The sequence below is a fragment of the Arachis hypogaea genome, chromosome 5 (genome assembly GCF_003086295.3).
Source record: "Arachis hypogaea cultivar Tifrunner chromosome 5, arahy.Tifrunner.gnm2.J5K5, whole genome shotgun sequence".
NCBI lineage: Eukaryota > Viridiplantae > Streptophyta > Magnoliopsida > Fabales > Fabaceae > Arachis > Arachis hypogaea.
This window is the reverse complement of record NC_092040.1, coordinates 91,373,539-91,391,074: the sequence shown is the minus strand read 5'-3', so window position 1 is coordinate 91,391,074 and position 17,536 is coordinate 91,373,539. Positions and strand designations below refer to the sequence as shown.

The 17,536-nt window shown below is 31.2% G+C and overlaps 1 protein-coding gene across 1 annotated transcript; it reads right to left on the bottom strand.

Annotated features, from left to right (window-relative positions):
• Positions 1–359: 359 nt before the first annotated feature.
• Positions 360–2,717, bottom strand: LOC112801910 (putative glutamine amidotransferase GAT1_2.1). Its single transcript, XM_025844859.3, has 4 exons — positions 2,434–2,717; positions 1,369–2,105; positions 1,024–1,233; positions 360–825 (listed from the first exon to the last, which is right to left on the bottom strand). The coding sequence occupies exons 1-4, from the start codon at positions 2,519–2,521 to the stop codon at positions 577–579; spliced, it is 1,284 nt and encodes a 427-aa protein (XP_025700644.1). The 5' UTR covers positions 2,522–2,717; the 3' UTR covers positions 360–576.
• Between the last annotated feature and the right edge of the window lie 14,819 nt (positions 2,718–17,536).

Sequence of the window (17,536 nt, the reverse complement as noted above, 5' to 3'; positions counted from 1 at the left end):
ACTTCAAGAACCAATAATCCTCTCCCTTAGCCAATCAATAATTCTTTCCCAATGACTAATTTGGTTGGTCGAGTGATCAGTTTATTCATTTGCTTAAACAAATGTCGAGGAATTCGAATGCCTTGTGCTTGTATCAACACATTGGTCAGTGACAAACCTTTAATTGAAACTCAAATCACGCTCAAATCATATATTAATTTTTGATCTGTCGAATTAGAAAATACCGTGACAACAACAAAAAATAATCCTCTCCCAACATTTAACGGAAAGTTAGTTATTTTCTATTGTATGAAATACTCTGCCTCTAGTTGATGGTGTTCTTCACCTCATTATTCAACAGAAATTAAGAAAGCTAATAATAGAGACTAACATCACTTTCATTAACACAAAAGCCAAAAATTAAGGGAGGAGGAAAAAGTTAAAACGTGTACACATTATACATAAAGCCATATAACAATGCATCCACCACCACACAAGATTCATGTGATTCCCACCACAAAATTAGAGCAACCCCATTTAATTTAATTTTGTACACAGAACAACAAATAATAATTTATATTCCAAAAAAATCAAGAACTAATTATTATTGACAACAAGGTCATGAATCTTTGTTTCCAAGACTTGAGAACAAATCTGAGCCATTGTGTGGTAGAAAGACAAGAGATCAGACAACTGTTCCACTGGCATTTTTCCCATTACATTTCTTGCCATTTTTTCTCTTTCTTCATTTAGCTTCAGCCTCTCAACATATGATCCTGCATTTCTAACTGTTGCACCCATTTGCTTTAACCTATTCTCTTGTTGCACACTCAGTGCTGTGTTTGACTGCAAATTTAAGCATAAAACACTTTAATCAATGATTAATTATATAAATAAACAACAAATATAAAGACTAATCATATATTATAAGTAGTATCATATTTATATATTTTTACATTTTGCCACATTGATAAACAGACAGCAGCGTAAAACTTTTAAATGACCATTCACACTATTAATATGAAAACTGAAAATTAATTATACCTCAAGAAATTCTGCTCCAGCTTCAAGTTCAGAGTCTTTGGAAGAACCCCTTTTCCCATGGCCAGAAGTGTATAAATTCCTTGCAAGTGAAAAACTCCGCACTATGATCTTCCTTTTAACCTCCATCTCCTTGTTAAGCTTTGGAGACTTTGGCACACATGTTAAACTATTCATCTTCTTTTGATAAGCAATCACTGCCTTCACAAATTCCTTCACAATACAAATAAAATTCAGAACACCAACTTCAATTAGCCAGATAATGTGACAAGAAATCAGCATAATCAAACTTTCTTGATTAATTAATTAATTAGGCTAATTTAGAAAGGATATATTCTCAAAACTAACCTTATAAGCAAATGGGCATCCGGGGTAATCAAATTCGTCCGAATTCGACTTCCTCATTCTCTCCGGATGAAATTGTAACCCCATAATAAACTTACCCTCTTCGGGATTATAAACATCAGGGTCGTAAAACCCTTCGATCAAACCATCAGGGGCGAAAGCCATTGGCACGAAACGTTGCGCCAGTCGCTTAACCCCCTGATGATGATAACTATTTACAGAAATCTCCATTTTGGCTTCGTCCAATGAATCCTTAAACCAAGAATGCAAAGGAGTGTTGTCGACAACCTTAACAACATGCCTATGGCCATCATAATCATCATAGTTTATATGCATAACTCTCTGGCTCTCAGGGCACTTCTTGGAAAGCTCTTTACCTATGTCACGGTAAAGAGTGCCACCACATGCAACATTAAGAACTTGAGAGCCTCTACAAATTCCCATGTATGGAATGTTCCTTTCTAAGCAAAGCTTTGCAAGACTTAGCTCAATTGAATCTTTCTCTTTGTCTATGGCTGTGTCACTTGCATGGACCCTTCTAATTTCGTCTAATTCGTCCTGCGAGAGAGTGCCATTGTTATCTCCTTCTTCGTACCATGACGGATCTATGTCTTCGCCTTCGCATAGAAGGACGCCATGAATAGGCTCGAAGCTACTTAGCAACATGTGGACACCGGAAACTCTAGGAACTATTACAGGTACCGCACCATAGCTTACTATAAGATCAAGGTGATATTCTCCTATAAAAGAAAAAAAAATCAATAAATCACATAATGTGTGTGTTCTAAGCTTGAATTTTATGATAAAATGGTTAGAAAAGATAAAAAAATAACTTATCTATGTTTTATAGACAATACTAAATATAGAACTATGATTCTACTTAAATTTTACGGTTATTGAATGAACAATTATGGATCCAGTAATGCAGACTCTGTTTCATGAAAATCTCCCAAGGAAGAATCCAAAGCAAGAAACAACACTCGTTGAATTTCAAATTAATTAATTTAAAAAATAACAGAGAGATGAAATAAATAAATAAATAAATATAGAAGAAAAAGAAAAACTTACCGACGAAATCAACGAACTTGTTCTTGCGAAGGGTTCTTCTAGAAACGATTAGAACGCGGGGGAGGATGATGGAGAGATCGGAAGACATTGTTTTTGTGATGTGATTGATTAATTTAATTGGATGAAGTTATAAGCGTTAAGCTCGTGTTGCAATGCAATTAGGCTCATACCGTTGCAAATATTTATAGTGACAAAAAACAGGGGCCTCCGCAAGTGATGTCAACGCTTTGGTAATTTACCACTATCTACTAGGGTTACGTGTAAGATTAAGACCTGACCCATCTGAAATTTACTTCGAATCTAAAGTATATTTTGTGGAGTTGAAATTGCTATGTTATTTTTGGTCAAATTGGAGTATATTTCAAGTAGACTTAACTCGGTCTAAAGTAATATTCTATAATTAAAAATATATACTTGATTATAAAATTAGTCACATAATGTTTATTTAAATTAATATTTTATATTATATAATATTATTTTTAAAATAAACTATTTTGATATTATAAATATCATATGGTATTTATTAAATACATTTTATAAAACTACTATATATTATTGTATAATTACATGTTTGGTTGATCCAATTTAGTCTAATTTATTTTAATATTATTTAAATTTATATTCGAATCTTTAAAATAGAACTCACACAACATCGAGTATTGGAAAAGGAAGTTTAAAAGTAAATAAATAAATAAATTTTAATTTCTCTCCTTCTAGTATAATTGTGATTCTTTGAGGTTACATATATATATATATATATATATATATATATATATATATATATATATATATATATATATATATATATATATAATTTAGGCTCATCTTTGTGTTTATGGGGTTCATTTAATTACATGTAATCCCCTCCGGTTCGAATCCTTTTCATGTCTTTAATTAGATTTTTAAGAATTTCGATCTCAAATTAATTAAAAAAATATAGATAGATAATAAAAATATTAAATAATATGAATAATAAATATATCGGATATTCAATTTATTAGGTGTATAAATAGTTATTCTAATATTAAGATTTAAATGAATAATTTAGAGTGTAATGTGTTTTTATTTTATTGAGCCAATTTTAAAATTCATTGTTTAGAAAAATCATTGTCTATCTAACAAAATCTATTAATTAATCTTTAAAGAAAAAATAATAATTAGAATCTTCACGGTAATAAACAATAGATATGTATCTTTTTTTGTCAATAAATAATGTGAAACAAATGAAGTTATTCATGCATTTTATTATTTATAATGTTAAATATTTCGTTGCTGCCACATGAATATGTAAACAATATAATTTTAAACAATAAAATATTATTATTTTTTTAGTTTTTATATATATAATATTTATTAACTGTTCTATCTCTATTTATTATGAATCTTTTTAAATAAGGTGAATTTTGTTCTATAAATTATTATTTATATGACAATCTTTCATAAATAAATATATCACAATAGTTAACGATACATATAAATATTACCATTTAATTTTATATGATGAATTAATAAAAAGACATAACGTATACTAAATTGATATTTTTCTTTTTTCAAGAGATAATTAGTTCAAAATCAAAAGACCTAATTATTACTTTGCTCTTCTAATAAAATAATTAATTTTTATTTTTGTCCCAAATTATCAGTTATTTGGACTAAATTCATATACGTACATATTAATTAAGAATAATTTAAAAAATAAACAAACAAATTATATTTAAAAACAAAACTATGGTAATTTTTTATTTTTGATATTGAGTTGACAATAATTTTTTTATATTATAAATGGTTGAAATGTTAATATCAAATGTAGTATCATTTATTTTTTTTAAATATAAAAATTAGACCATCTAATTTCTAAAATTGAACCGTCTAATTTTTGTTTAAAAAATTAAAAAATTTGAGCTATAAAAATTAAATTTTTTAATTTATGTATCTTTTATAATTTTAAAAAATATAAAAAGAATTATAATATTTAAATATATTATTCATCTCACTCCCATAAAAAAATAGCCCATAGTCACTCACTCCATTATTTTAATTTTATTTTCACATAGTTATGTGAGATGTTTTTGCTTTTAATAAATTAGAAAAACCCTTAAAAATATTTTATGAAGGTGAAAAAAACCCCATTATTATTATCAGACTCATTCTCACCTTTGCTAGCTGTATTTTTTTCATATATAAATTAGAAGCTTTGTTAAATCATAAGTAGATTCTTCCATTACGATAATATTTTAGCAGGAATTTTAATCATTTTGGTTGCACGTGAGGTGATTAAAACTTATAAAGAGGTATTATTGATTGATTCTGAAGGGGCATGCAATACACGTGGCTAGTGATTATGAAGTCCTATAATGAAGGTTGGTAGGTACGTGGAAAACTGAAAATTAAAGATGGTTCAGATCACAACAGAACTTGAGACTCGCGTGGATTGAATTGGGTTTCATTTGGGGAAGCACTTATCCAGAGACGGTTAAATAAAGCAATAGAAAGAACAACGAAAGAAGAAAGATACTACTCTCTTTATTATTAATTGGATAATATTTCCTTTTTTTTTTAAATTAAGAATAAAACTCAAATCACAATTTTTAAACAAATATAAAAAAATATATCATTTAAATTATAATTTATTAGTATTAAAAAATGTTATCTCATCAATAAAAATTATTTATTTATTATTAATATTTAATTAATATTTTATATTTTAAATTTTAAATTTTAAATCTTAATAATATAAAAATAAAATATTAATATTGATAAAAAAATATCGGCCATAATATTTTTTTATTCATTATTCAAACTATTTAATTAATAAAACGAACATGCATCTAGACATATATCCATTCTAAAATTGGAATGCCATGTCACTGCCTACGCAATAATCGAACCATTCAGTGTATTGACTGATTTCATTGTTTCCTTTATTTAAATTTAAACAATAATGTGCTCTTACTATGTATTACTTCTTCTTTTAGCAAAATAATTAATGAATTTATACATTACGTACTTCTAATAAATTAATTAGAGAAGATATATAAATTTGATCATCTAATTAGCTAAGATCATACATATGACATATCCGGGCATAATTATAATAGGATTGATTTCTATGACTAACTGCTATAGTAATCAATAAAAGTTTAGGAAAATCGCTCGAAATTTCATGGTGAGTTTTCTATATATTGGTATAATAAAGAAACTTGTAGAAAATTGCAATTAAAGGAAGTAAAAAAGAAAGATATAAAATAAAATAGAACGTAACTAACATGTATTTTTAGAACATATATTAAAATTATATTATAAGTGAAAATCTTTAAATTTTATATATATATATATATATATATATATATATATATATATATATATATATATAACAAATAAATTAAAATTTAAAATTTATATATTATTTATAAAAGAATTTAATTAATTAATAACTTTAATATATTTTTAAAGTTTCTATTAATTAAATAAAAAAATCATTACTCCGATAATCCAATTGATTTGGGTCATCATGTTGAATTTTAGGGAGACATGAGCCTAGAAAGGTCCAAAGGATGGGTCACTAAGAAATATTTCCATTTTATAATAATGCAATTACGAAGAGCCGCATAGATAGGACGCATCGTTAAAATATCATTATTTTTGTATTTGTTTTTTTATTATTAAAGTTTAATTTTAGAATTACATTTATTTATTTTTTTTCTACATTATACTACATTTTTAAAACTAAAAGAAGAAAAAGTCTTTATTTAAGTGGTGAAAATAAAAATGATACAAACAACATTTATCGTTCTATGAACATCCGGATTTATATTATTATCTTAAGATTTCTGGATACGTAAACATCTCTGTAATATGTGATTGTGACTGTTAGCTATCAATGTGTTTGACGGTTAAGTTGGGTTTAAAGTTTAATTATAATAATTTGTTATATCTAGTTGAGATATAATTATTACAAAAAAATAGAGCTATTTTAACATAATTTTTTTTAACAGTCATAGTTAAGTGTAAAAATTAATATATATTTTTGACAAATTTTACAAATGTTAAATTCTTTATATTTTTTAATGAATAATTTGATTATAGAAAATTACTCCTCAATTTTGACATTCATTTATTTTCAACTTATTCCATTATTTCTTTTTTTTCGTTAAACTCCGTCAATTTTGACATCACACTGCTCTCAGTTTGGGATCATACTACTCATTCTTCATCTTCAAAATCTCAGTTTATTCTTTAGTTTCAAGATCTCATTTCATTCTTTGTTAAAAATTTTTGTTGATAATTTTTTATGGTCAATAAATATCAAAATAAATAGTATTTTTGACAATTAATAAGTATCACAAAAAATATATTCTCAAATCTTTTTAATAAATTATTTTTGACAACCAATATTTATCAAAATAAAGTTTAAACTTTTTTTATAATTACTTATATATTAAAAATACTATTTTTGACAAAACTTTTATTAACATATTTTTATAGTTAAAATAATATCAAATTTTTTTTTTTGACGATTTTTAATCTTTTTTATACATAATAATTTTAAAAGATAGTTTGTATTGTTGTAATGAATTTTAGCTTTTAATTTTGTATAAATCTTAATCAATGTTAGGGGACAACATCCCTTTCTCTTAATCTCTGCATCTTCTATTTGTCAGTTAGCAAAGAAAATGAAATAAGGGATAAAAAAATTTTAAAATTGTTTTTTTGTGAGATTCCCAGGGACAAATATGACACAGGGTCGAGCCAGCCAACCAAAGAAATAACATTGAGCATTGTTGACCAAAGAATCTTTTAGGAGGCTCTAATAAATTAGAATATCGAAAAAGATTCTCATCAAAGAGTAAGTGTACAAGATAGAAAAGATGTAATGCTAGGAGAAAAAGGAAAGATCGATCAGGTAATGGTAAAAACTAAAAAAATTTGAAAGAAGTATCATGGGAGAATCTGGCATCTCATTGAAAGCGGAAGAAATAATTTCCAAGCTTTTTTAATGATTGACACACGTTTATTGATGTTAAATATTCGGACTCGTTTAAAATAGTCCTTATGTATGACTCAATTAAGAACATGAATGAAGATTTCAAATTATTTTTTTTCCTTAACCATTCTAGATAAATAAAAAGATGGTCTACAGAAAAGAATTTGAGTAGAGATATTTCGCATCTTCCTGCATTTCTTTTCTAAAATGACAGGGATATGGTGGGACAATTATAAAAATTGATGAAAATTTGAGGAAAGTAAAAAATTTTAACTTTGTCAAAGTGTTGGTGGACACTACTAAACTCCTCATATCAATGTTTTGATACGTTTTTTTTTGGTGAGTAATGTTTTGATACGTATACGTTTAAATCTAAATAGAGAAAAATATGATATCTTTGTGAAGGAAACAGATAGAAAAAATAAAAATATAGGAAGTTTAAAAGATAAATGTCTGAATTTGAAAGAAGACAACGAATGATGTGTCAACACCTATTATGCGCACAAAGAATAATAAGATAGAAGCTATATATGAAAATTTTTTATTGACTCAGAGAGGTAGATAAATAGGTGGAGAGACGAGATTCTCTCGACTTATAAATAATAGAGAATCTAATTTTTACAGATTAAGTGCATCCATAATGATAAGAATTCTAAAAAAGTAATATAAGAGATACAATTGAGTTTGGAAGGAAATTTGAAAGAAATTAATCTTTTGAAAACAAATGAGGACAAAAAAGATGAATCTTTTTTAACATCTTTACTTTTGCCTGACTTTAAAGATATTATAAAAAAATCTGCACAATTTTGGATAGGAGAAAGAAAGAAGTTAAGTAGAAAATTTTATGATCAAAGTGTGATTAAAGTGAACAAAATAATTCAAAAAAAAGGAAGCAAAACTAAGAGAAGAAAAAGACAAAAACTCACAAAAAAAGTAGAGAAACAAACTTATATCTATTAAGAAAGAAAAATATAAAAAAAATAAAAAAATTTACTCAACAAAAAAAAGAGAAGCGTGTAAGATTTAGAAAGGAGGAGAAAAAAACTCTAGAATAAGTGATGAAAGTGATATAATAGATGATTCCGAAGAGAAAATAAGAAAAACCTGAAAATTAAAATTGAATTCTCAATTCGGTTTTACAATGTAGTGATGAAAAAATTGTGGTAAAAATTAAGTTCTCAACTCGGTTTACAATGTAGTGATGAAAAAATTGTGGTGGAACTTTTATACAACAAGAGACGAAAAAAAAATATCAAATTAAAAAAAGAACCAGAAGAAGGTGAAAAGCGAAACAAAACTAGGATTAGATTCTTTTATAAAGAGTAGTATGTGTAGCACAACTTTTGAGGAGTTAGCAATAGTATTTAGGTGTTTTAATAACGTATTTTGATTAAACTTTTTGTTGGAATAAAACTACCACTAAAAATAAATTCTAACTTAACAACTATTTTATGCATTTTGTTACATTTAACAACGGTTGACCATATAACTGCTGCTAAATTTAAAACAGGTAACAATCTCACGATTAATCGCCGCTATTTTTTTATCCAGCAACGAATTTTTACAATTACCGCTAAACTATCATCACTATCTATTGAAATTGTTGTAGTGATGACTAATTTTATTCTAAATTAAAATATTATCTAAAAATGTATTATTAGTCAATAAATAAATAAATATATATATATATATATAAAATAAAATTCAAACTCTCTTAACACTTATTACAAACGAATTAAAATTAATTAAATGTGTGTTTTAGTTTATCCATTGAATACGGCTTTAGGATCGGTCTTTTTTATAATTCGTCAAAATAATTAATTACTATTATATTACTAATAATATAATTTTGAGAGTTTTGTCAAAGTATTGGTTAAGGTTTCTAATAGAATATAACAAAACTCAAAACAATATTATTATTTTAGATTATGTTAATAATTAATTCAATAAAGTATTAAGTAATGATCTAAGGAAAGATCCATATATATCTAAGAAGGTTATACTCAGGGAAGGTTAAAGGCAGAAGCAATGGGCAGTGTGCATGGGTACAGGAACATATACAGCTACTAAATACAAAGCAAAAGTTGCCTTGCATTACTATATTCCGGGAAAAAAGAAATTGGTTTTGCAAATATAGCTATTATCCTACAACTAGAACATGCTATAGGTAGAACACTAGAACTAGACATATATGCAAATGCACTATTATTATTCTTTTTATTATTATTATTATTATTATTATTATTATTATTAGTAATTAATGTTGTCGGAATGATCTACTTGGGGGAGGTTTCAACTCTTAGCAGAAAGGTTAAGTCAGAAGTCACAAGTGTTTTGGTAAAGAAAACTTTTTGTGAAGGGTCAGTTTTGAAGACAGCGTCATCAGTTACCATGGGGAACCAACATCATGCACTACTTAATTGGAAACGTTTATTTGCACTAATCCATCGGCAACGTTTATTTGTCACCTTTGTGTGCATGCATGTTGTGACTTATTGCTATCAAATAATTTAGTTTTATAATATATGCATGCCGACAAATGCCTAACATGTGCTACATTAATTAGAAATGACAGAAAAAAGGGGGAGGGGGCGTTTGTGGTTGCTTAAATACAACAAAAATACATTTTATATATTAAAATTAATTACAGTATATAAATATATATAATTTAATTTATTTTTAATATATATTTTATATTCTAATTTATATTATATTCTAATAATTAATTTTAATATACACTAAATATAAGTAGTACAGAGGATATGACTTAAAAGATGGCCAATTTTTTTTTTTTTTTTGGGTTTTGATTCAAATCTCCACGGAATACCTTTTTGTTGGATTTGGAGTCTCCGATCCACAGATTTTATCAACTTGATTCAAATTAGTAAAGTGGATTTAAAGGCCCAATAAGATAGGGCTAAAACTTAAAAATGGACCGACAACTGTAAAGTGTTGTTTATTTGGTAAATTTTTTATCAAAATTTAAAATTATTTTTAACATTTTTATTTTAAAAGTTTTTAGTATTTGGTAATAAAAAAATTTGCCAAAAATAATCGTAACTTGTTTTATTTAGTATTCATTAATTATTACGATAATTAATAAATGTTAAATAAAATAAGTTTTGACTTTTTTTTGTTGTCTTCTTAGCATTATCATATTTTAAAATAGAAAATAATTAAATTTTGGACAATTTTATTGCTAATAAAAATAACAATTATAAAATTTTTAAAAGATATTAAATTTCTTCCTAAAATTAACAGTACTCTTTCAAACTTTTTTCTAAGATCATAACTTCCAACACTAATTCAATAACATAAAATTAGTTCTTTCAAAAGTCTTAGTTGATAAAAGAGGATAATATTTAATAATTATATCCCTAGTAATTTTTTTTTTTTTAAGTAAGAGCCTTCTTTTAACTAACTCTAACTACTTTCTGTTGCTCGTAAACAACTTAAACTATTGCCAACTCATCTAACTTCCATAGTTCCATATAACTATGCCGATAAATATGATATTGCTAACAACCTTAAAAATATGAATTGCTTTGATAGTTAATCACTTAAAAGTTAAAATATTAAAATAATAATAAAGGTTACAATATTAAAAGTTTTATACTGGGCATCATGACATTCAATTAGATTTGATTACTCAAGGCTTTGAGCGAGGAGCCATGTAACAATGTTTAATTAATACAATATTCTTTAAAAAAAAAACAATATAATGTAGTAAAAAGTGACTATCAGAGCCGATTGAATTATATTGTTGATTCATGTTTATGCCTATATATAAATAAAGTTATAAAGATATGTCCATACGACACACAATTATCAAAGTTATAATCACGATTGATGAATTGAATTGAATATCTAATCCTACACTGTGAATAATATTGTTTTTATAAATTAAAGCATAGCACTCCTAAGAGTAAACTAACTATTCATTAAGACAAAACTCCTTCAACATTGATCATATCTTATTATATAGTCATTCATTCATAATATATAAGTTGAGGCCAGTATAACAACATTTAACACATCATAGCACATAGTGCGAAGATAACATAACATTGTTATCATTATTATTGTTATTATCCATATAGTAATTAAGGACAATTAGTAGGGTAGGTAACATTACAAGAGGCAGCGATTTTTCTAGCATTGGAAGAGTTAACATATTGCGCCAGGCTTGGGTCCTTCAAGTAAACACAAAAGCATGGCTGCTGCTGTTTCAGCTTCGCGCAGCATGTGGGTGTCGGAGCTGAACCAAATGCGAATGGTATAGTGCATTCGCTCAACTCCGACACGCTACAATTTGGTGTCGGTGATGGTGGTGGCGGTGGCGACTGTGCCTTCACTAATGTTGGAGGCACGGCCGCCAGAAGCAGGGAGATGGCTGCCATGGCCGCCACCGCCGCCGCATAGCCAAAGAAGTTCTTCATCATGTTGTATCCTCGCTCCTAATTAATTTCTTACCACTAATTCAATAACTGAATTATTGGATTTTGGTTAAACTTGTTCACCAATTTATATAAGTGGGATATGCATATATAAGGGTAATAAAGTATTTTCCAACCATTATTATTGAGTAATTAATTTAATCTTCACCATTTATTTTATATCAAGTTGTGTAGTTTGTTCCTAACTATATATACTTGTTACATTATTTGATACATTGGTTTTAAATAATAATTATAATAATTACTCTTATAGCTTTTAATTAGTTCGTATTGTTCTAATACAAAAATATCACATATAAGAAATATTTGTTAACAACTCTATTCAACAACACACCGGAGTAATGTTAGAGAACTAATTTTTTTTAGTCAACATTATTCAATTATTTTAAAATTATTTTATTTATTTTAAATTTTAAATTTTAAATTATAATTTTTTATTCTAAATCTTAATTAAATTATAAATTTAAACCCTAAATTTGGATAATGTTATTGGTTAACTAAAAATTAGTTTTTTATGTAACATAGGAACAAATAAAATTAGTAGGTTAAGTATAATAGTTAATTGTAACAAGAAAATATAAATTTACATTATTTATAATAATAAATTTTGCTATTATTATTAGTCATCACACATTATTTAATTTATCTAGACTTTTTTTTCACTAGTATAAATAATTTATCTACTTTTTTTAAGTAGTGAAGTTGAGTTGTAATTTTCTTCTAAACCCTTTTAAAGAATAAGTTGTTTTAAATCCTTAATTGGTTGACCAACCAAAATAAATTTATACTTATTTTTACTATAATAAAATTATTAAAATTATTAAGATTATCGACTCGAACGACTACGTTCTGACATCAGTATACTTCTCATTCAACAATTTTCCCTTTTAAGTAGTTGTTAGAGAAATTGTTCATTATTAATCATTCCACTCTTTATTTCGTTACATAAACAACTTATTTTGATAATTATATAAAACAACTAAAAGTATAAAATATGGTAAAAACTCAGATACAGTCAACTTCACGTGAAATTAATAATTAAAAATTATTAAATGAAAATATAATTAAATTATTTAAATCATTTAATAATTTTCAATTATCAATTAAATTGACTGCATCTGAGTTTTCACCATAAAATATATAAGATAATGTGTTTCAACAAAATATTAACACTTTTGAAAATTGATTCATATAGATTTAATACTGTACTTGGTCCCTTACCTTCAATGTCTACTGAGTTTAGAAATTAATTGTAAAAAGTAGGTTTGGTGTGATTATTGACTTGTAAAGGGCATATACACTGTATATAAACCTCATACATATTGCAAACGAGATAAAGGTGTATGATTTGGAGTTTTTTAAATACACATACACACGTCATTACATACTACCTTCTCTTTCTATATTTTTTCATGATTCTCTTGTATGTAGTTTGCTTCCAAGTGTTTATATTGTTTTATTATATCTTTTATATATGTTTTCGTACGTATTTCCAAAACACATATTTTTTTAGTCCCTTACTAATGTGCTTCGACTAAACGTATGTGAAAATTGATTCATATGTAATACTACTTCGCTTGGTAATTGGAGTGAGTAGAGTATAGGTTTGGTGTGACGATTGGTATTGATGTAATGCTATATCCGAGGTAGAGAACATAGTATCTTTTATGTAAAATCGAAAAAATAAATTAAATACGTAAAATATAAAATTATAACAAAATTTAAATTATAAAATTGTTAGACTTAGTATAAATTTTATAAAATTAATTGATATATTTTAAATCGTAATATAAAAAAATTTTAGAAGTTAAATTGAGATTCTAACTACTATATCGCTAACTATATACTTTTTTAAATACCTATCTTTATCATTAATATATTTACCCCAATTATTATATTTTGATAATTTTTTTTTATAAACATATTTTGACAATTGTTACGGCTCAGCCCAACTATGCACGTCGGCCAAAGCGGCTCGAAGACGTCCCGACCCGTTCGGATGGGTCAACGCGCATGACCCGTCCGGTTGGCGATCCAGTCACGCACCTTCGATGTCAGCTTCATGCCAACTCTGGAGAAAGAACCTTCCTAGAAAGAGGCCTTCTCCTGTGGGGTCCGCTCTACTGACAAGGTATATAAGGGGAGGGTCCTACCCCTCCCCCAAGGTATGTCACTACAACCCTACTCTCATATCACCTGGACACTTTTCTGACTCGAGCGTCGAAGTGTCTTTGCAGGTGACACCCCCACTCCGCTCGAAGTACCCGGGAAGTCGGCCGCTCCCATCTTCATATCGCGACCCAGAACCAGGCGAGAATCCACCTTCCTATCCAAGAGACTTCCCCGAACTGTCCGCTATCCGAATAGTCTCCAGGCGCACACCGAGCCCACGGTTTGAATCGGATAGTCTCCAAGAGGAGAATCGGGAGGCGCCAAGAAGACGGCGGGACCCCTGATATACAACCGACGTGCAAGTAGACGGGTCACCGAGCAGTATCGGGAGGACAAAGGAGAAAGCCCGAAGAGAACGCGACGCCCCGTGATCATGGGGCAACCCCTTTTCATCATTCAATCCTCGAGGTCCGGCTGCCAAAGCATTTTGACAAGCCAACGGACATGAGGTATGATGGGATTCAAGACCCACATGAGCATCTAACGGCCTTTGAGGCCAGGATGAACCTAGAAGGGGGTAGGCGACGAGGTGAGGTGTCGCGCCTTCCCGGTCACTTTGGCAGGGCCCGCAATTTGGTGGTTTAACGATCTCCTGCAAGATTCTGTATTCAAATTTTCAGACATTAGCCGCGCCTTCTTGGCCCACTTTACTACCCGAATCGCAAAGGCAAAATACCCGATCAACCTACTCGGGGTGACAAAAGATCCGGCGAGCCGACCAGGAAATACTTGGACAGGTTCAACGATGAGTGTTTGGAGATTGAAGGCCTAACCGACTCGGTGGCCAGTTTATGTTTGACAAATGGACTTCTGAATGAGGATTTCAAAAAGCATCTTACCACGAAGCCTGTGTGGACGATGTAAGAAATCCAAAGTGTGGTTAGGGAATATATTAATGATGAAGAAGTCAGTTAAATGGTGGCAGCCAACAAGTGGCAGCCTGCCTACAACCAACCTCGACAGAACGGTAGAGGAGAAATACTGAAGGAGCACGCGACGGAGTGCCAGCCAAGGCCATCAAGCCGTTTTCCCGAGTTGGGAAGTTTACCAACTATACCCCCCTCACAGTCCCCATTGTAGAAGTCTACTAGCAGATAGCCGAGAAGAGAATTCTGTCGAAGCCCCGACCTCTAAAGGATAGAACCAGAGGGAACAAAATTCTCTATTGTGATTACCACAAGGGCTATGGACACAAAACCCAGGATTGTTTTGTCCTAAAGGATGCGCTGGAGCAAGGGATCCGGGAGGAAAAGCTAGCCGAATTCTCCCACCTCATTAGGGAGCGGAGGAGACAAGATCGCGACCGAGATGGAGATGACAAGAACCGCACGGTGAAGCGACGTCAAGAACCCGAGGACCATTAGCACGATCTCACCATAGTAAATGTGGTTGTCGGAAGAAATGCGGCTCCAAGATCGAAGTCGGCGCACAAGAAGGACACCAAAGTTTTGGCCGTGGCGTCATCCAGTCCCACGCGGAACTCCAAGAGGACTCCGTCCATATCATTCGGTCCAGAGGACCAATGGTTTAACGAGGTCGCGAAAAACCCTCTGATGGTTATCACGGCTAGAGTGGGAACCGGCCTAGTAAAGCGAATCCTCATAGACACTGGGGCTGATTCAAATATCATTTTCTGCAACGTGTTCGACGTTTTGGGTCTTTGGGATACCGATTTAAAGACTCACCAACACAGTGTGGTCGGATTGGGGGACCACTTTATCAAGACCAATGGGATAATCTCCCTACCGGTATCCATTAAACTGGGACAAGGGAAAAGATCGGTGATGGCGAAGTTCGTGGTTCTGCGAGACTCCACGGCCTACAACCTTATCCTGTGGAGAAAACAATCAACGATCTTGGAGCAGTGATCAGTACAAAGATGTTGATAATGAAGTTCATCGCTGATGGCGAGTCCGTGGGATCCATTAAAGGAGACTTGGAAACGGCAGTTGCATGCGACAATGCCAGCCTCTCCCTAAGAAAGAAATCCAAAGAGGCGTCGGGAGTATTCCTTGCCGACTTGGATGCCAGGGTCAATGACAAGCCCAGACCCAAGCTGAAAGGGAACTTAGAGAAATTCAGGGTTGGCGACTCGGAGGAGAAGTTCACTTTCGTGAACAGAAACCTCCCCTACAACCTGAAAGAACCTCTAATAGAGATGATCAGGGCTAATGGCGACCTATTCGCCTGGACGCCAGCTGACATGCCGGGAATAGACCCCCAGCTTATGTCACACCACCTTGCCGTCAAGATGGAAGCCAAGCTGGTGGCTCAAAGGAGAAGGAAAATATCCCAAAAAAAGGCAGAGGATGTAGCCAGGCAAACGGCCAGCCTTCTAGAAGTAGGATTTATCCGGGAACTCGACTACTCGACTTGGCTGTCAAACGTAGTTCTAGTTAGGAAGCCCAATGGAAAATGAAAAATGTGTGTGGATTATTCTGATCTTAACAAAGCATGTCCCAAGGACTCCTACCCCCTCCCTAACATAGATGCCCTCGCTGACGCGGCGGCAGGATATCGGTATCTGAGTTTCATGGATGCTTATTTTGGCTATAATCAGATACCGATGCACAGGTCAAACGAAGAGAAAACAACGTTCATAACGCCAGGGGGAACATACTGCTACAAGGTAATGCCATTTGGCCTGAAGAACGCAGGGGCCACATACCAAAGACTGATGAACAAGATATTCAGCAACCTTATAGGAAAAATGGTAGAAGTATACGTGGACGATATCCTAGTAAAGACCACCTGGCCTGAAGCCCTCATAAGCAACCTAGAAAATGTATTTGCCTCTCTCCGAAAACACGGCATGAGGCTCAATCCGCTCAAGTGTGCCTTTGCCATGGAAGCAGGGAAATTCTCGGGGATTATGATAACCCAAAGAGGGGTGGAGGCTAACCCAGAAAAGTGTGAAGCAATACTCCAAATGAGGAGCCCAGGGTGCATCAAAGACGTACAGAGGTTGGCAGGAAGGCTCACCGCACTATCCCGCTTCCTCGAAGTGTCGGTTGCTAAAGCTTTACCATTCTTCAACTTGATGAGGAAGGGGATTTCGTTTGAATGGACCCCGGCATGTGAATAAGCCTTCAAGCATTTCAAGTAGATGCTCGCGACACCACCTGTTCTCAGGAAGCCTAAGAACGGAGAATCGCTATACTTATACCTGGCGATAACTGATGAAGCCATGGCGGCGGTCTTAGTGCGAGAGGAAGGAAAGATCCAACAACCAATCTATTTTGTGAGCAAAGCACTGCAAGGAGCGAAGTTAAGATACAACAAACTAGAGAAGCTAGCACTTGTGCTCCTGACCTCTTCCCGCAAATTGCGACAGTACTTTCAAGGACATCACGTAATCGTTAGGACGGATCAAGGAATCCGCAAGGTACTTCAGAAACCTGATCTAGCAGAAAGAATGATGACTTGGGCTATCAAGCTATCCCAGTACGACCTGCAGTATGAACCCAGGCATGCGATTAAAGCTTAGACC

Excerpts from the sequence above, each read along its gene's own strand:
- LOC112801910 (XM_025844859.3), bottom strand. The coding sequence starts at position 2,521 with ATGTCTTCCGATCTCTCCATCATCCTCCCCCGCGTTCTAATCGTTTCT. Across the intron at positions 1,234-1,368 it reads GATGCCCATTTGCTTATAAG|GAATTTGTGAAGGCAGTGAT; the intron begins GTTAGTTTTGAG and ends TGTATTGTGAAG. Across the intron at positions 826-1,023 it reads CTGGAGCAGAATTTCTTGAG|TCAAACACAGCACTGAGTGT; the intron begins GTATAATTAATT and ends TTAAATTTGCAG.